The sequence below is a fragment of the Lutjanus erythropterus genome, chromosome 19 (genome assembly GCF_056507025.1).
Source record: "Lutjanus erythropterus isolate fLutEry1 chromosome 19, fLutEry1.hap2, whole genome shotgun sequence".
Classification (NCBI taxonomy): Eukaryota; Metazoa; Chordata; class Actinopteri; order Lutjaniformes; family Lutjanidae; genus Lutjanus; species Lutjanus erythropterus.
In genome coordinates, this window is record NC_139335.1 from 28,951,796 (window position 1) to 28,972,287 (window position 20,492).

The 20,492-nt window shown below is 38.5% G+C and overlaps 2 protein-coding genes across 2 annotated transcripts; both read right to left on the reverse strand.

Annotated features, from left to right (window-relative positions):
* Nucleotides 1–7,633: 7,633 nt before the first annotated feature.
* On the reverse strand, nucleotides 7,634–9,237 carry LOC146310058 (myeloid-associated differentiation marker homolog). The gene has a single exon (XM_084744357.1). The coding sequence runs from the start codon at nucleotides 8,956–8,958 to the stop codon at nucleotides 8,110–8,112; it is 849 nt and encodes a 282-aa protein (XP_084600483.1). The 5' UTR covers nucleotides 8,959–9,237; the 3' UTR covers nucleotides 7,634–8,109.
* Nucleotides 9,238–12,440: 3,203 nt separating this feature from the next.
* On the reverse strand, nucleotides 12,441–15,539 carry LOC146310059 (myeloid-associated differentiation marker-like). Its single transcript, XM_084744181.1, has 2 exons — nucleotides 15,152–15,539; nucleotides 12,441–14,039 (listed from the first exon to the last, which is right to left on the reverse strand). The coding sequence occupies exons 1-2, from the start codon at nucleotides 15,416–15,418 to the stop codon at nucleotides 13,452–13,454; spliced, it is 855 nt and encodes a 284-aa protein (XP_084600307.1). The 5' UTR covers nucleotides 15,419–15,539; the 3' UTR covers nucleotides 12,441–13,451.
* Nucleotides 15,540–20,492: the final 4,953 nt, after the last annotated feature.

Sequence of the window (20,492 nt, forward strand, 5' to 3'; positions counted from 1 at the left end):
CTCACTGACATGTTGTTTCTTGTTTTCCCGTTCTTATCTGTTTTACTGTTCTGTCTTTTTTTTTTTTTTTACTATGTTTTACTATATTTTGCTTGTGTTTCAGTTTTTCCAAAGTTTTAACTTCTGTCTTGCTTCTGTTGGGCCTCAGTGTTTTGGCTTTGTGTTGTCATATTGTCTCCTCTCTTTTGCAATGTCTGTTAAAGCAAGTTGTAAACTCTGTTTTTAAAGGTGCTATGTACATAAAGTTATATTATTATTATTATTATTATTATTATTATTATTATTATTATTATTATTATTATTATTATTATTATCATTATTATTATTATTATTATTATTATCGTTATTATTATTATTATTATCATCATTGTGTGAGCTGAAAGATGGATGAAAAACTATTAAGCATTTCCAGAACTACACATTACTAAAATGGCCTCATACGGTATTCGCTTGGCAAAATATCAGGATGCAGATGTTTCCAGGTTTGTTCCAAAAAACAACCCCACTGAGTCTCTCAAACATAGCGGTCTGGTAGCAACATTAGCCCTGTAGTTAAGGTGGCACAGTCGCAGAGTGGTAAATACTGCACTGACCAGCATGCAGAGCTAGAATCTCCCTCGACTCTGTGAACCATGTTTGAAAAAAAAAAAAAAACGCTGCAAAAGTTAGAAAACAGCGAACTGCCCTCTAAAGTGGCTTTCAGATGATGAGGTGCCGTCTAACCGTATGTTCACTTTACCAGCAACACTGCTACAAAACTGCCAAACATGGGCGGCTACGTTGTCACCAAGTGCTGAGAAAAGTTGTGGCCAGCTTAACTTTGATTTGTAGCACATCATGCAGCAACAAGTGTTGGACATCAGTTCTTGGTTTAATGTCACCGGCTTCCTTAAATGACTTGTAGCCTGATGCTTCATCACCAGTAGTCTGATCATACCATGAGGTTCTCTTCCAGTGGAGGAAAACGTGATGAATTGCCCTCCAGGGTGACCTTTTTATTTCTCTCACCCCTGCCTCTCAGACAGCCTGAGTCTGCTCCAAGTCAATTTTACTATCACTCCGCGCCAGTGTCAGAGCCATTATGTTTTTGGGTTGTCTGTACATCCCATTCTTGTGAATGCGTTACCTTAACAACACCTTGAGGAATTCCTTAAAATGTGGCTCAAATATCTACTTGGATTCAAGGTTGAACTGATTAGAATTTGGAGGTCAAAGGTCGAGATAACAGTGACCTCACAAAACACATTTCACACACACATATCTTGTAGGATAAAATAATGAGGTTTTTACATCCAAAAGGTTAATGGTCAACTTCACTGTGACATCATAATGTTCAGCTCTCTGTCCTCTGTCCTCTGCTGTAAAACTAGTCTCTAAGTGAAGACAGCATGTTTCGCAGTGGGAATTATTCACTGGAATCACACATGTCAATATAGTGAGAACTTAAATTTTCCCAAAAATAGGCTTAAAGACCTCAAAATTCCCTCAAAGTCTTCATTATATAGGTTATATGGAAACACATGGATGTAAACTGCAACTTGACTGGTTGGCAGAGGCATACGGACTGTGTGTCAGAATATGTACAAACTCAATTCTTAATTTTCTTAATTTTGAAAAGGAAATCTCTCTCTCTCTCCACAATCACACACACAGGTTTATTGAAATATAAGGTGTGCCAACTTATTTCCAGTGATTCATTTTTTACGATGTCCCCCTCTGACTCCTGTGCAGTTGAATCAAAGGCCACTAATCAGAAGAGAAGTTTCGCTGAAGATAATGGCCACAAAAAAGGAAACGGAGTAGGTGTGAGTCCGAGTGACTCATACGCTGTTATAACCTATAATTATCTGCTGTTCTCGGCTCAGTGGGTCAGAGCATGCAGCTAGATAAGGATGTTGAAAGACTACTCAGTGTATGTCATTAAACTGTGGTGTTTCTGTGTAGTGATTGCCCACATACATGCATATATACGTGTATAATTACATGCGGTATACATAACAGTACATATAAGATAATTGAAAAGATGTTGAAAAAGCAAAGCTCATCTTTAAAGGCTGGTTTCCACTTGTCAGTCAGTAAATAAAAATTTGGAAAACTGTGAATTTTGACAAACTAATGCTCACTGCCTGCTACTTTTACATTATCTCACACACAAATGATTTTAACAAGACTGAGTTGGCCTTTATGAAACACTTTGCCACTGTTCTCTGGTGTTTAAGAGCCTGCGCTGATCAGCCTGACTGGTTGCTGTGGCTGAAGGTCACATTTTGTAACTTTAAAAGGCCATAATTACCACACCACACGCCTGATTTCACCATAACTTGAGGAGTGATGCATCTCGTCAGCGATTGTCCCAAAGGGCAGCCAGATTATATTTGGAGGCTTAACAGAAATCTGAGGTGACTTAAAATGAGTCAGAGGCTGTTTGGCTTCCAGGCACGTCCGAAGAAAAGCGTTTCAGGGTTCCCCAGACTCTATAACACAACATTAAATGCCTGGCAAAATGTGAACAGTCAGGTTGGGTTACAAGAATCATATAGTTTATGAACTTAGCTACTTCCAGAGCTAAAGGACATAGTGGTTGTAGCGCTGTCCTTTGCCTCTCTGCGCCCTACTTAAGTCTGGGACAAATTTCTTTGTCATCATGTGAAGGCAAATGGTGACTGTTAAGTGTTAGCTGTCATTAGCAGACAACAAGTAATTTACAGAGTTTCTCAATGGAAAAATAGCTTTTTTGCCGCTTAAGTAACTTAGCTGATTGGTAACTACCGTTCAGTTAGCCATGACTCAGTCTTGAGTGCACTGGGAGCCAAACCTTGCAAGAAAACTATATTGGCACTGTGGCCTGTTTCCTGTCGTCAAAGTGGCCATCAGCCATGTTCACTGGAACTTCCCAGCCCAAGAAGATTCCACCAAGCATGGACGTCTGCACCACAGTTCTGATCCATCTTCTGCACGGCTGCAAGCCCCACCAGCAGCGTTTCAGAAGCGTTTCGGCAGCAGATCGTTTTGCCCGCTGGATTTTGTTTAGTTGCTCAGATGTTACTGATTTGGTCCTCTTTTCTTACTCTTTGTGCTTCTACCATGGATAAGCAGGCCATGTGGCTTTTTGATCTTGAGTCTGCGCAGGGTCTTTTATTTTGAAAATTAATCAGATTCTCCCTGCCTTTTCTGTGTCTGACTTCCTGCCCATCCATCAAAAATAGACTCAGCGTGTATTTGAAGCGGAGCAGAGCCGAGAGCCGCTTCTGGGATGAGCCGAGGCGCTGCTGGTGGAATCACAAGCATTGTGGAATTAGCTCTAAGACCCAAGTGCCGCTTTAGCTGCATGATGGGCAGACGGCTACTGTCAACCTGCAACAAATCCCAAGACCACCAGAGGGCCCCCAAGAGAGCCTGAAATATTTTTTTGTGATATATTTGTGTCAGTGGTGATACAATACAAATACAAAAAAATAATGTTAGGCTAGCTAATATTACTGATTTTATAAATTCCTGGCACCTGGCACCCTAACAAGGGATTTGGCCCTTGGGCCGCAAGTTGAGTATCCCTGGCCTATTACTTTGAATATTAAAGAGCAAATTAACACCTGACCAATCTTGTGAGTTTGCTACCTTTTTAAGATGAAAAACAATAGAAAGGTAAAAATATGCCAGGCTGACATTAGTATGATACGAGTATGATACAAATAATATAAATAGTTGAGAAAACGTATCATTTTAATTCAATTCACTAGATTTTGTGAGTTTTGAATCAAACTCAAACTCTCAAGTTCTGAAATGAACTACACAAAGTTTTCCTGCCCCATAGTCTTTTGAGATAATCAGCTTTTCTTTTTTAGATAAACTTGAATCTTTTTAGAAACCCAAACAACTTTGTATTTCAAAAACCTTTCACTGGGAGCTGTGAACGTGATTTCAAATTCTGCTCAGGGCCCCATAAAGGCTTGGGCCGGACCTGGTTACATATTAGTTGAGCTGATGGTTTTGAAGAGTAAATACAATAATGGATTAAGTCACCAGAACTATGCACAAATACAGTGGTTGATGTAAAGTACATATATTTATAATGTACTGTATGCAAATCTGAATCAAAATAAAAATGCCACTTTTCTGTAGCAGCAAACCAGTTTGACATGGAAATATGAACAGACAATATGAAGTACATCTACTAAGGCATATCTGTCCCTTTTGTAATCAAAGCAAACCTGCTGTCTACAATTATCTGCCATGTCTTACATACTGTATATAGACTATTGAATTGCTGTCTGCGGTTCTGACAGACTGACATGAGAAGAAAAGCAAACTTTCCACGCTTCAGTTGCTCCATTTGACCCAAGTTCACTCACACAGATTGGTGTGCCAGGTAGCACAATAGCTGCAGGATTACATGTAAGATGTGGGTGACATTTCCAATTGGCTAAAAAAGAAGAGAATTATTGACGTCATACTTTCTAGCTTTTCGACCCGTGGCCACTACATCGTTGAGGAAGAAAAGAGGCTAAATTAGAAAAAAAGAAAGAAAGAAAGAAAGATAACACCTTCATACTGCTGCGGCTGTCTGCTGATTAAAGGATTTTCTTTTTCACTTTTCCCACACACCCTTCCAAAGTCTGGAAATATCTCGCTGTCTGTCTCTAGCTCTATCTCATCAATCTCTGCCCTGGTTTTTGTCTCTTCTTCATTGCCGTTTCTCTATCTTGTTCCTTCTCTTCCCATCTCACCTCACTTTTGATTGGCTGCTCTGTTTGCCCTGATGTCCTGCATTCACTTTTCATTCACCTGTTATACATGCCACAGACTAGAATATTAATTTACCACAAAAAGCATTAGACAGTGTTTTTCATACTACCAATATATATATACACACAATAGCCTTCTAACTATGTAAATGAGGGTCTTTTTTATTATTACTTTATTGCAACTGTTTCTTTCAAATATATCTCAAAGTTTTGGATTTTTTTGTGTATAGATTAAATTAATACATAAAACAATAGAATTAATTGACACAAACTAAATCCAACAACAACAATAGTAATAATAATACTTAAAAAAGTGTGAGGGGTGGAGTGACGTGGGGATGAGTTAGTGCCTATCTACTGCAAGATTAATATACTAATATAATAATTAAACAACATCTATTTTTTTAATGTCATCTCTGATTGTATATGTTAATTTTTCAGTGTCTAAAAGTTGTTCTTGTCACAGTCTGCATTTAGAAGAACTGAAGAACCTTCTGAGGAATGTTTCCAGGTCATGTTATAGAGTGACTGTCTGTCTGTTTGTCTGCCTGTGTTCCTCCTCACCACTGGTGCTTCCACCGTCATCAAGCTAGGGTAGGAAACATTGTTTTGGTATCACTGAGAAATAATTTCATAATAACTTTTCAGCATATTGTTAATCAAGTGGTCTGAGACAAAACTAGACTTTTGCACCTCCTCTTGGCTCTCTTTTCAGCATTTAGAGAATCTGGCCCGTGACAGTTGGTTTTAAACCAATCACGGGTCTTCTCAGGGGCTCTGCTAGTGCAGCTGCATGTGCACGTTCCTTTGACGAGACCCTATTCTCACTCATACTTCTCAGACCTCTGCAGCAGCAACCCACGAAGAAGTCACAGACTGACCAGACGAGAGCTCAGCATTTGTTTTTTTTTTTAATTTTTTGGATTAAAAAGTGGATTTAACGTAAACCAGCAGCAACTACAATGGAGCCGACCGTGCTGTTTACAGTAAGATAATTAGTTTCTGTCCATTTTGACTGCTGACCAGAGAATAAATGTATCCAAAAGTCACGGACTGAGAATAAACAGAGAAGTAATGTAGCGTTAAAAGAAAGAATTGATTTCTGTGACTGGTGAGTATTGTCTGTACTGACACACAAACACACGCAGTGCTTTTAGACTGACATTTATGGCTGTGCTGTGAGTCAAACTATGTTGCAGCTGATTTGCATTTCCATAACCACTTTAATTGCACCAAGCCACGGCTGAGATAGACTCACAGGGGAGCGGGGACAAAACAAGCCCGACTCGCCTCCAAGTGGGCTGCGGTCAAGTCTCGCCAACTGTGACCAAACTGTGCCAAGCCACCTTTTCTCCCCCTGAACAAATGAGTGTTACTGAGCTCATGTACGTGTTGGAGAGCACAGAGAGAGATGTTTTTAAAAGTCGCTGTATATTCAGCTCTCAGTACAATCATGAAAAATAGTTTTATTTTATATTTCTATTTTTTATGATGTATTATTTTAGTAACTTATCCACATAGGTTACACACCCTGTGCCCTGCCACTAACCAATCATAGCATTTAGTAAAAAGTCCTGTCTTATCATAGGACAGGAATTTAATCATTAGAGAATTGTCCTAACTGAAGAATTTCCTGAACTAGGAATCCTTAACACCATTTGCATCATATTTGATACATGAAACCTCTACAACATCAACATGATCAATACTTTACTAAAAAAAAAAAAAAACTGGTGTAACAATCTGAGACATGTCTTCTGCGTTCTGGTGGATTATCAGTGCACTGCAGGCAGCAGCCAGCCAGGGAGTGCAAAATCCAACATGGCCGCCTTCAAGTAGCGGGCCACACGTTTTTGCAGGGCATATTTCAATGTGAATATTTACTTTGGTGAAACAACCTATAATTACATAGCATTTTGTACCTTGTTTTATAGTAAAATCACAAATGTGTGCATTTAAATATGATACAGGAGGTACATGAGATATTATATTTATGAATCCCCCAATCATTGTTTTATTGAGTTTTATGACACATTACTACATTATTCCACCACCATCACAAGTACACTGAAAATAAACTAATTTAGGAATGAAATGTCATCTTAAGATAGATAGTGATGTGAATTTTTAACGTATGCAACTCTCATTACAATCACTTTTGTGTTCTGAACAGTTATGAGCAAGTGAGCACTTGCCAATAATTGATTTTAAATTGATTTTCACTAAAACAATTGCTGGGCTGTCATAATTGTATGTCATATTGACCAGTTCAATTTTCATTGACCAAGCTGCTTTTGCTGACCAGAATGCAAAATAAAAAGCTTCCCATTTGGGAAAAAAGAACCAGTCCAATTGAAATGTGTAAAATATTCCAAAAACACTGAATAATATTTGTTAATGTTATTAAAATCAAATTGATTGTGATCAGTGCATTTTCATAAATGCCTGCTGTATCAAATATGATACAAACTAAATGATATATATCCAGATTTTTGATTGACAAAGTCAAAATTAATGGTCTTGGCCTTTCTTTTCAAACACCATCCAGTATAGCAAGCTAGCAATCCAGAAACAAGTGTGCATTCATGTACATTCTCAGCACAGATACAGACATGACAGGATGGATCCTGATTGAAGAATGACACTTAGAGTTGTAATCAGGATTTTTAAAGACCCCCTCCACTGAAAATCATGTTTTTAACCGTGTTTAACATGTTAACAGGAGTTTAGGGAATTGCTTCTATAATAGGAAGATAGGAAGGATTCTATCTGTCAAACTTAAGATAGGACAAGCAATCCTGCCATTAGGATTTTTATCTGTAATGAGGCTTCCTGACCTATTTACTGTATCAATCTTATTATCTAACTGTCTGCAAGAAATCAAATGAGCGTATTAGCCAAAATGTCCTTTAATCAGCAAGCTGCAACACCCACAAATGGAACAGACGACAAGCATGAACATGAAAACACAGACAGTGGATTGACATGTGGCATTATTTGACTATAACCAAGTGTAATAAACTTAAGAGCGCAGTATTATTACCTGCACTGTTTGATCACCTCTTTGTGTATCAGGATCCAAAGTTCTTCCAGGCTGTTTTTGATTTTTATGACCATGATTGTGCAGTTTTAATTATTAACTAACTCTGCTTCTTTTTCCATATTATGCATACATTTCATTATGGTAATCGCTCATGTTTGATGAGCAGCATTAGCAAAATATATACATTGCAATGTGTCTAAAACAACAATTAATCTCTCTAAATAAAAGTGGCACAGTATAAAACACTATTCAGATCCTTTCTGTTCACATGAATTCAAATCCAGGTCACATTTTGTTCTCTGCTGGTTTTGAGAAGCAGCAGCTTCACTGGTTGCTGACACAGAACACAACGTGTAAAGAGTAGGCAGTGTCCAGGATGTATACAATGCAGTTGAGGATCGTCATGACGGTGACCACCACCAGTTTATCAAAACAGAGGCCGACACAGGTTGGGGATCTGTAATTTTTGTGGAAACTATACAATGGCCAGATCACCATAGCTGTTATGTACATCACTGCTGCCAAAATGTTATAGACGATCACCAGCTTGTCGAAGGAGAAAGGAAGATAGGAGGTCAGCCCTCCGAGTGTGACAAGGATTATGAGGATGGAAAAGATGAAGCACAGTGAGTACACGGACACGCACCACATCAGTCCCGGGTAACCGAACTGGCTTTTCTCCAGGGATGTGAAGATGAGACAGGCGAGGAAGGTCTCCAGCATCTTCATTATGCCGGGCAGCGTGGAGAGGAACCCACTGTTCTGCCCGCTGGGAAGAACGCGATTTAAGGCCACTTCGCCCACATACACTCCGAAACACACCCAGGACACCACGGAGGCGCCGATCTGGCGGTGGCAGTCCTTGCAGGTGAAAAAGGACGGGTAGATGATGGAGGCAGAAAGGCACATGAGGCCCGCCAGTATAGCGAAGGCGGCGGTGAAATCATCCCAGGCAAAAGGTAATTTTGTACTAAGAGTGGTGAACTCCAGGATGAGGATGAGGAAGGTGAAGAGGAAGCAGAAGCACCAGGTGAACATGCACCATGCCCAGTAGGGGGACGTGTGATGTCCCACTGTTGCCACCAGGATAAAAGTCATACAAGTGACGATGACTGCCATTATTCGCATGATGCCCACAGGCCGGGTCACTGACTTTAAATCCACAAAGACCATGGCTGGAGAGGATGAGTCTGTTTGACCCTAAAACTGAAAGCAAAAGCGTTGCTTTGTTTCTAAAGTCACTTGATTCTACTCAGTGCATCCCTCAGTACAGCAAAGATCCTGTTGGAGAAATCCATGTAGCTCGAGCAGGTTTGAAAATGAAACTCAAAGTGAGCTGCTGTCTATTCAAACAGAGCATCCTGCAAGGGCTTATCGGTGCAGTTTATGGCCCCTGTTTCACTCCACTGATTGGATACAGATTGGGTGTTATCATGCTCACCTCACAGCACACACACTGGACTCTGGTCCTCAGGACTGGAAGCTAATCTCCAACACACTGAGGGAGTGTGGGTCACATCGCAAGGAAAACCACTCCTATCCTGTCCTCAAGTTCACTTGATTTATTGTTCCTGGCTAGCACAAAGTGGAGAGTCTGACAGAGGGAGGCTGTTTTGAATGGATTTTATGGAATAAAAATAATATTACTGGTGCTAGAAAGGTTGAATAGGCCATCAGCACTAGAAGAGCCTCAGCAGTCATTTTGACTATTTTCAAATGTATCTGCCATAACTTTGTTGAATTAAAAAATACGATACTGCTGGTACCTGACTTTTCCTAAAAGTGTCTGTATTTTCATTTAAAATGCTTTTCATATCAAGGTATATTTCTGGTAAGATGGTTGAGTTTGTGTGTAGTATAGGCCTACATATCATACACTCTCTGACCTTCTCTAACAATTCAGCATTTCATGCATTATTTTTGGACTATCATTAAGATACAGCTCCTTGCATTGGTCCATGTTAGGGGATGTGTGCAGACTTCAGCAGGCATAATCTAAACAATGTGCATTCCATCTCCCTTTAAGGGTTCAAAATGTACACATTGAAGAAGGACACGGGATGGGCTCATGTTTCACATAGTTTTTACGTAGTCTTATTGAATATTAATTAAGTCTATTGGATAATAATGAGGTTGGGAACGGCCTATGGCCACAAATGCTTTAAAAACCATGGATGGATTTCCAGGGCTTGGGGATCTTCATGACTTTGGCAACACTTTTTATTCAGGGGTTCCTCTTTATAGCTGTGGTCATCATTGGATTGAAGATTCCCCACTGTACTGCAGACAGTTGTTTTTGATGCCTGTTCAATGAATTTATTGAAAGAGCATCGGCTGTGTTTTTGACTTTTCCTCTCAACCCAATATTCAACAGTAACAACATGGAAATTGCCACTGTTATATTTTTAGTTTTCGTACAGTTGGAGATAGCATCTTGGTTGCTTAGCAACTATCACTGTCTGTGTAAATAAAATTTAGAAAGTGGTCCAATTTCCAATTTTCCAACATTAAAATTCAAATAATGACTGAATTAGACTCAATAAAAAATAAAGTAGGGGAGACCAGGGACAGTTGTAACAGTTTTTGTCTCAGCACCCAAAGTTTACTGAATATGTGTGCATATTAAAGTTCTCAAATTTTTGTTTTTTGTATTTGTTTCCAGCCTTCTGTTATAGGCTATGTTTGTTTTTGTAATTGTCTAGGTGGAAATTTATTAGAATTAGAATCAGATGATTGATGTTTTTTTTTTTATCATTTTAAAAAAGATAAACTAACAGTAATCTCATAGTTTGTTATTTGTCACAAAAGATAATAGAGTTTGGAAGTCAAAGGTCAACATGACCGCGTATGGCCATTCTAGTAGTTAGGGTTACTTCTAGTATGAAAGCCTCTGGATACTTGGCTTGAAATAGTAAAAAACATATAGATATATATATAGAGAGAGACATATAGACCTCGGTGTGACTCTGGTGTTTGTTCGGGTCCAAACTAACGTTACTTGCTGCACATCGAGGCAGTGGTAGACCAACATCTCCCGTGTTCTGAGAATTTTCAGTGAAGTTTTGTGGTTGTAAAGAGAGCACAGACAGCAGCTACAGTTCACCGTCAGTAAAGGCTGTCTAACAGCAAAGTAAAGCAGGGAAAATGTTAATGTTAAATGTGAAATTACTGTTTGTGTTAAAGGAGTGATATAAACGCTTCAGTTCATTGTCGGGTTTGCTCAGACTCAGAGAGCAGCTGGAGCAGAGAGTTTTGTTGCACCCACATAGCAACTGACATGAATTATTTATGACTGATTTATGGAATTAATTGCACAATTTTCATGATAAATCTCCATGCACAAACATGCCTAATTCAAACCCAATACAGCAAAATGTACAAGAACTTAGATGACAAAATTTTGAATTTGGATTAAATCTGATTTCTAAAAATGCTTACAGTTAAATACATAAGACCCTGAATTAGATGGTTAGAAGACTATTGTGGATTTGAGTTTATAGAGGCTTTAAGCATTTAAATCTTTTGCCTCAACAAAAGCAACCAACAGGGAACATTGGTGAAAACATCCTTCTCTCCATCCTTCCTCAGTCCTCTTTGTTATCATTATAATATCCGCTGTTGAGTTATTACTTCTTTCCATTTTGCCTGGCCTGGCCAAAGGTTATGTAACTCTCAAGATATCTTTCAAGACTCAGAATCTAATGGTTGTTACTGAACCATGCTTTAAAGGACCAGTGCCGAGGACTGTTAATCCTGACCAGTTAGTCCACTTAAGAATATGTCTTCGAATGCTTTGATTGGTTTCACCAAAGGGCCAAAGTTCATTGAATTTTCTATGATAAAAAATAAAGAGAAACCTCACATTTTTTCAGTTCTTTCTTGAAAAAAATACTGAAACAATCAGTTATCAAGATAGTGTCTAGTGTCTGTGGTGGCTTTTGATAGAAAATATGAACGGCAGGTACGTTTCTCTTCTTCTCTTTCTTCCCCTCTCTCTCAGAACCCGTAACAGAAACACAGGAGTGGAGCTGTAGAACCTGCAGCCGCTGTGTGTGTCGTGGTATGTACACTTTGACACACCTTTTAAAACATCCTCTGTGAAGAACAAGGTGGGTCCTTTTGTACCTATTTAACCATTGAACAGATTACTTGACTTGGAGATTCCCAGCCTTTTCTCCTTCGAGCACCCCCTACTTGTATAGCCCTGCCCAGCCCGCACACACACACACACACACACACACACACACACACACCTTGAATAAACGTCTCTTTTCTAATATAAGATGAACATTTTTTAACAATCCAACAGAGGAGCTTATATACACATGATTCAGTACCACTGAGTGAAGACAAAAACATTTATCTTTTTAAATAGTTTGCAGACTTTTGTCTAAGTTGATGATTTTAGTAAAGAGGTGCAAATTTAATTTTGAGGACCTCAGAGCAAACAAAGCCTTGGGGACCCTCTGTGTGCCCTTTAGAGGGGCTCAGACCCCAGGCTAAGGAAACAACGATTTATGTATATATATTTATATGAATATAAATAGACCCGCAGCTATGGGTCTTTCTCACAGCAAAACAATAACAATGGACTTGATGACTTTGTGAAATAGTTGTTGTTTTCATTATTAAAGAATCAATACTGCAGAGCCATCTGACATGACTAAGTATTTATTAAAGTTTTATTCACGTTACATTTAGTCATTTCACCGACTTCAAACATTGTCGGAGACATTTATGATAATGTAAGTATACAACTCAAAATATACAACATAGATATGGATGTAGACATTTTAATGCAGAAATGTTATATATTATACCTTTAAACATATTCATGATACATTTATTCAGTCTTACTGTGGTGCTAAAACAGCCAAATAATGGTGACATACATAATGATGTAATCATGTATAATAACTGGACACTTTTATCACATCATATTTCATATTCTGTGCACGAAATAAATTCATACAACTGTGACCAAAGGGAAAGAGGTTTCATCTCCCTTAAATTAAAGCTTCATGAAATATAAGTTAGCTTTAGTCAGATCAAATCCACAACAAACCAGAGTGAGCTGGGGTCGTCATTCAAACAACAATGAAATAATTCACAGGGATTGAGTCAGATCACTTTGAAATATACTCAGTTACAGAATATAGATTACATGGCAATTTTTGTAACGTAATCCACTGGATTACATAAAAATACTGCACTTTATTGTAAAAAAAAATGGATGCAGCCACAAAAAATCAGTTCAACAAATATTCTTTTTTTCTCTTTAAACATAACAAAACATGCAAATGTGAGTAAAATGCATTTTTGTAAAGGACATTTTTTTCCTGCCAGTTCTGCCACAGCATTAAGAGAGCATTGGTTACATGAAAAAAAAAAGTTTAATTTTAAAATTGCTGTATTCTTAATCAAAAATGTAATCCAAAAGTAATCTGTGACAATGTAACTATGATCTCATTGTACATTTTTTCAAATGTAATCTGATTATAGTTACTTATTTTTGGAATCTGGTCATGTAATCCTGATTGCGTGTAATCAGTTATTACCCAACCCTGGAAATAAAACAAAAAAGGTTGGACAAGCGATGCTTTACAGTACCTACAATTCATGTTCAATCTTTGAGTTCCTTCAAAAGATTTACAACACGTAGATTTCTACGTTCTGCTGACAAAGAAGACCAGCCTGAAGGAATAAACAGTATCCACAATGTAAGCAACAAGGTTGAAACACGTCATGAAAGAGATCACCACTAAATAATTCCACGGACAAAAAGCACCCAAATTTGAGCAGAAGGCTGGCTTACTGGAGTTGTTCTTGAAGCTGTACAACGGCCAGATGACCACAGCTGTGCTGTACATCAACACCGCCAACACGTTGCAGCCTGTCAGGATTTTGTCAAACGGTGCGGGGAAGAGAGCTAAGAGGCGGCAGATGGTAAAAATTATGACGATGAAGGCAAAGATGAAGCAAATGGAGTAGACCGCGACGCACCACTGGAGCCCTGGGTAGTGCGAGTACACGTTCTCATCCAAGCAGATGAAGATGATGCAGGCCACAAAAGCCTCCAGAACCTTGAGGAGGCCTGGGACAGTGGACAGAAATCCGCTGATCTCGCCAGGTTTAGCGCGGATCAGCCCAACCTCGACAGCGTACAGGATGAAGGCCAGACAGGAAGTGACAGTGGCCCCAATGCAGACAGAGCACCTGAAGAAACTGGGAAAGATGATGGTTGCTGTCAGCACCTGTATGAGGGAAACATCAAAAAATAAGTGTTAAATTTGTTAAGATAAGACCAGACTCTGACCAGGGTAGGACATGATTTATCCCAAAATTAAATCAGGCAGTCAGAGAATACCAGCAAGTGTAACGTAGACGACGTTGCACTTAAAATATTTTAGACAATTTTAGCTCCATCGCACTAGAAGACAGTTAATTGCTAAACTGCTACTACTTACAAGAATAATTACATAAAATAATTGACAAAAAATCATATTATTTCATACCGTCCAGAAGGTGTTTTCCATCTATCAGTTCCATGAATCCATGTGAATGCAGTGTTAAATTTACTTTTGTCTTATATAGTACCATTGACATACATATGAAGCCAATAAACCTTGATCGCCCCCTGGTGGCTGGCTGCAGTATAGGTCATAACTCTTGCTCCCCCTCCATGTAAACAGAGAGGACACAGGACAAATTAAAACAGCACATTATGCGTCTTTTTTTTTTCTTTTTTTTCCAATGATGGATTCTGTCATTCTAAGTAGTTCTATTCGTGCTGATGTTTTTTCAAATGATTATTTTTCTGATCAGCTTGTTTTTTAGTAGTTTTTTGTCATGATTGACAGGTGAGCTATGCTCAAAACTGATTTGGCCGACTGTAGGGGCGAGACCTCAACACTGCAGCTTCAACCCTGATCTCTACTGCGTAGACTCTGGCTGCAAATGATGTCACCAGCACAAGATGGCAGTGCTCATATCAGATCATATCTAAGTATATAAAACAAGTCTCAAAATCATGAAAAAAAAAAGAGCAGTTGTCTCTGCTCAGAAACGCAGGGTGTCCGCTCTGCTGAGAGTCTTAGTGATGATGCAACTGAACATTTTTTTACTGTCTTTGAGAATGGAGTTTGGTTTAACAGTCCGTCACTGACACTGGGTGCAGAGGGTAATTTAATGTTAATAATTCACATAAAATGAGCTGACCTACCTTCTACTAATGAACCATAAAGTAATTTAGAAAGTGCAACTAAAACCAACCTGTTGTCTGCTTCTCTCAGCTTGTACTATAAGGTCATGTATGTAATAAAAAATAAAATATATATATTGCTGACCCCCACCAAAAAAAACCCACCATTAAGGTAGCCAACATGGCATAAGCAGCAGTGAAGTCATCCCAGGAGATGGGCAGCTTGGCACTGAGGCTGGTGAGGTCGAGGACGAGGATGAGAAAGGTGACGCAGAAGCAGAAGCACCATGTGAACATGCACCATGTCCAGAAGGAGAACGTACTGTGGCCCGCCGATGCCACCAGGCTGAAGGAGATGCAGGTGAGGATCACCTCCAGTATCCTCACGATGCCCACGGGCACTGTCAGGGTCCTGACGTCCAGTGTCGCCATGACGACCGAAGCCCTGCACTCACTGTGGTCCTGGATAGATATTTTAATAACCTCTTCGCCAATTCTTCTCCTCTATCCTTACTAATTTTTTTCTCCTGTGTTTTTGTGAGCTCTTTGGCTTGTTGTCTCTTCTAGCTCCTCCTGGCTGTCTACAACAAGCAGGGGAAGTCAAATGAACTTGGTTCCTCTGACCCCTCCCTTGTTTCCGCCTTTTCAGACTTTCTTCCTCTAATGGCCAACAGCCAACTTTTTCAGGCACGAGCGCGCGACACAGTTATATGGATGGCTTGTAAATGGGACAGCTCGCCATTGTTCACCTGTATTTGCTCATGAGGCTTGGTCCGTAAAAATTGCGATCATTAGAGTGGTAATGGATAACAGGAGCTGCACCTTATGACACGAGTCAAGGTTATCACTCCACCCTAAATCGCTCATCCATGTTTGCTTACTTGCAGAGACATGCCCACCCATCAGTATTACAAATCTGTAAATGTTTTACAGGAAGGTGAATGGAGAAAAGAGTGGAGACTGAAGGCAAGATGTGGGGGTAATACTTTAGATTACAGCCTGCAACATACTGTGTGATTACTCTGGAGGAATGGTGTAATAATGCTGGACCACCACAGTACCCACCAGTACATATATGTAGGTACTGGGTAACAATTCTTAACTAATGAGTACTCTATTATTACAGCCCAAGTAGGATCTACTGAGCAATTATATGGATGTTTGTGATGAATTTAGAGAGCAGTTATACTGCACTTATTTTTTAACTACTAGGTATTTATTCTCTTATTACAGTTTATTATGGTATGATAAATAACGCTTTTGACTACAGCCCTCATGTCCTGTAGTTACTCTGTCATTATGTGTCAAGTCAAGTTTATTTATAAAGCACATTTAAAGCAACCAAGGTTGACCAATGTCAACAATAAAATAATAAATATAAGAAATACAACATGGTAAAACAGCAAGAGCAGCAGAGATAAAAAAAAAAAAAAAAAAAAAAAAAAAATACCATCCCAAACACAAGTAGATGAATAGAGGAGCAGATAAAATATGAAACACAAACAAACAAACTGAAAAAAATAAATAAATAAAAGTGACAGTACAACTCTAAGGACACTCAAAAGCCTGAGGGAACATGTGAGTCTTAAGTTTTGCTTTGAAAATATCAACAGAGGAGGGAACACTTTATTGAAAAGGGTAGGCTGTTCCAGAGCTCAGGGCCCTTCCCCTTCAGTCCTGAACGTGGGACAGCTAAAAGCAGCTGGTCTGAGGATCTGAGCGATCTGGGGTCGGAAAGGGGGCAGAGGAGCTCAGACAAGTACTGGGGTGCCGGGCTGTGCAGAGTTCTAAAAACAAATAGGAGAACCTTAAATTCTATTCTGTGTTTTACTGGAAGCCAGTGGAGGGATACTAGAACCGGTGTGATGCTGTCATGTTTCTTGGTATCAGTCAGTAATCTGGCGTTGGTGTTCAAGTGCTGTAGAACACAGCCCGCATGTCCTGTAGTTACTGTGTAACTGTATGTAACAATGGGAGAAGTGTCCTGTCAACTGCCAACAGCTAACACACACACAAGCACCTTTCACAAGTTCACCTGAACTTCATCAAACAAAAACCTCTTGTCAAGCTTTGAATGAGCTGTTTAATCTCTAAATGTAAAATAAATCCATTAAGTTCTGAATCAGGTTCTTATCTCAGACACAATAATTGGCTTGTGTTGGTTCAAGCCCCACAACTTATCTGCTGACAAACATATTGATAGATGTAAGTGCTCTCAACAAAATCTACAGGAAGGACAGCATAACTTAAACTGTGCTTTTGACTCATTTTTGCTTTCAGTATATATATATATATTATTTATTATTTGCACACATATAAAATACAATAATAATAATAAAAATTTGAATAAATGAATGTGTCAGGTGAGGTCAGGAAGCCACAGGCTTATACAAGGGACCCTCCCTTCTTATAGGAAAAAACAAACAAATATACATCATAATACTAATCAAAACAAGCACTCGCATAATGTAAGAAAAATACAAGAAGCTACATACAATGAGCTAAAAACAGAAAACACTCAATATACAAATGATCTAGTGAAAGAGGAGGTTATGGAAGGATGATGGTAAAGAAAAAGGAAAAAAACAAATATTTATATATAAACACAAACATCATATACTGAAGGAATATTAAGATTTCTGAACAGAGGAGCTGAGGCCTCTGCAAAGTCTGAGAGAGTTGCCAGTCTTACATCATTTTTGCAGCAAATAAAGTTTATGAAGACTAGTGGGATATGTATTTGCCCAAACAATATTACCACAAATCAAATGAGTAATATAAAGTTAATAAACAAGAAACATTTACAGAACTTTGTAGTTTGCTAATGATCCCTAATGACTTCACAAATTTGTTATGAATAAAATTAAATTTATATTTTTTCCAATTTAATTTCTCATCAGTGAAGATGCATAAAAAAAGAAATTTCTTTTCCCCCTACTGACACTCAAACATAATCCTTTCACATCTCCTGCCCCTTCCTGCAAATATTATGAAGTTTGACTTTTTAATATTTCATGAGCGCTTTTAAGTTCCTCATTTGTGTTATTTACTAGAGTGTGTAAGTGAGTATGTGCTAGGATCATAGTTGCAAACAAAACAGGAAAAGAAAATTTACAAACTAATGAAAAGTCATTAATATAAATAAGAAACAATAAGGGTCCCAAAATCCATCCTTGTGGTACTCCACACGTTATATGAACTGTACTTGAGGCACAACCTTTAAATAACACAGATCGCTCTCTTTCACTCATGTAACTATTTAACAACTTTATTGTATCACCTTGGAAACTGTAGTGTTTTACAACAAGATATCATAGTTAACAGTGTCAAACACTTTATATGATTTTGTCCTTGAAAACACTTGATAATAATCCAGTTTTGAGACGACTCAACTGTCGACATGAGTAAACCACAGCTTACACAGCCTATGATTGTTAATGTTTGTTAAACAGCCAACACTATATTTAAGATAATTTCTTATCTTATTGATAATAGAGGCTTTCTGGGCATTGCAACCACAAAGGTAAAGATAAGTTGTTTCCATTCTCATTATGAAGTTATTGCTGCATTCTTTGAACGTTACACACACAGAAGCATTGATCAGCGTGCACAGGCATTAAAGTGACTTGGCCCACAGAAGATTTGGTCTCAAGAAACCCTGACTGACCCTGACTCTTTGGGACTTGATGTACCTAAACCCAACCCATCCTGAAAATAACTGTAAAAATTATAAAAAATATAAATAAATGTAAAAAAAAGAGTAAGTAAAGTAAGGGAGTAAGTCATTTCTTCTAGTTTGAACTCAAGGATGATCTGATTAAATGTTGGAGGTCAAAGGTCGCTGACGTCTCACATAACATGTTTTTGGCCATAACTCAAGAATTCATACACAAATTATGGCACCATTTCACACAAAGGTCTAATAGGATACTAGCAGTGTTGGAGTAACTGCTTACATGTAATTAATTTTCAAAATAAATGTAAATGTAATGGGTTGCACTCACTGAGAAAAAAAAATAAGAAATTATAGTTACTAATCAAAATGTTGGTGATTTCAAAGTGGTCACATCAAATTATGCTTTTCAGGTTACCTGGTGGAGAGCTGCACTCTATTGAGTTAAAACTATATTAAAGTAATGTGTTAAAATATCTTTAAATGTATGCAGTGGACTATATTGGAGTGGCATATATCAGCTACAGTATTGGTATTTATAGTATATAGTTTAGGGTTAGGGCAGGGGTCTGCCACAGGCTGTAGACCCCTGAGTTAGAGTTAAATCCATCTGCTACTTCAGCACCATGGACAGCACCATGAAGTTATCAATATAAAACACAGTTAAGACTACTGATATTTCAGAGTCATTCGGGCCCACAGATTCTAACTTGAACAAACTTCAGACAGACAGAGGATCAATGAGTCAAGCAGAATAAATTACCACCTTTAAAGCCCTGAATTTTGGTCATTTTGCCACCAGGAGGGAAAAAAGCCTCCTGTCATTTGAGATTTTGAGAAACGTTCCTTTAGGAAGTTTTTATTTATCAGTTACTGAATGCCAGCTTGTCATCATACACCACACTCACTCTAAATTCAAGGCTTGGCCCAGGAAACATAACTACACAGTAATATTCACTGGCTTGGTCACCAGAGGGCAGCAGAGCAGAGGAGTATTTCTAACAGTGTTCTCATAATGTTTTTCAGGCTGTGTTTATTTGCTTAAACCAGTTGGTAGTGAAGTGTACAGCTATGCAGCAATCGAAATACACCTCCAATAAAGGTTTAAGACATAAAGTTAAGGAACGGTTGTGAAACTGTTAAACAGTATTGAACAACAAATTCAATGACAGAGATTAGAATTTGTAGAAACAATGAGATTCTATACAAAATTAGCACAAAGAGACACATAATGATTAAAAAGGGACACAAAACTAACACATAGAGAGACAAAATGAGACACTGTATCTCTTTCAATCTGGGTGTGCTCCTATAATGAAGAGACGGGGGTCCTTTTACTGTCCATGTCTGTGCCCAGGGGCCTCTTGTCTCATAATCCATCCATGTTACATGCATATTAAAGGACTAGTTAAGGACAGAGTCTTTAAATATTCAACTGTGACTTAAGAGTAAACATTGGGGTGGTAAAAAGACTTGAGGAGCATTTTGAGTTTTGTAGCCTCTGACAGTCTGTGTGTGGCACTATTTTCTCTGCATTTCTCTGGCTCCCCCCTGTGGATCAACGCATAAAACGGCAGCAGAGTTTGGTTTTTGTTCTGTTGACAGATGTGTATCTTTCAGGCTGAGCAGTTACCTGACTGCAAAAGCCACAATTTTGGAATCATGGTTCTTTATACCGTCTGCTGTTGCAATCACTTTGCATGCATTTCCCTTGATTTACTATTCTACTGTAAACAAAAAAATCTGACACTGACATGATCATGTGTTTCTTTGCAGAGCTGAGGCTGACATGACATGATTTTTGGTATGAAGGTCCTGATGGTTTGATTGATG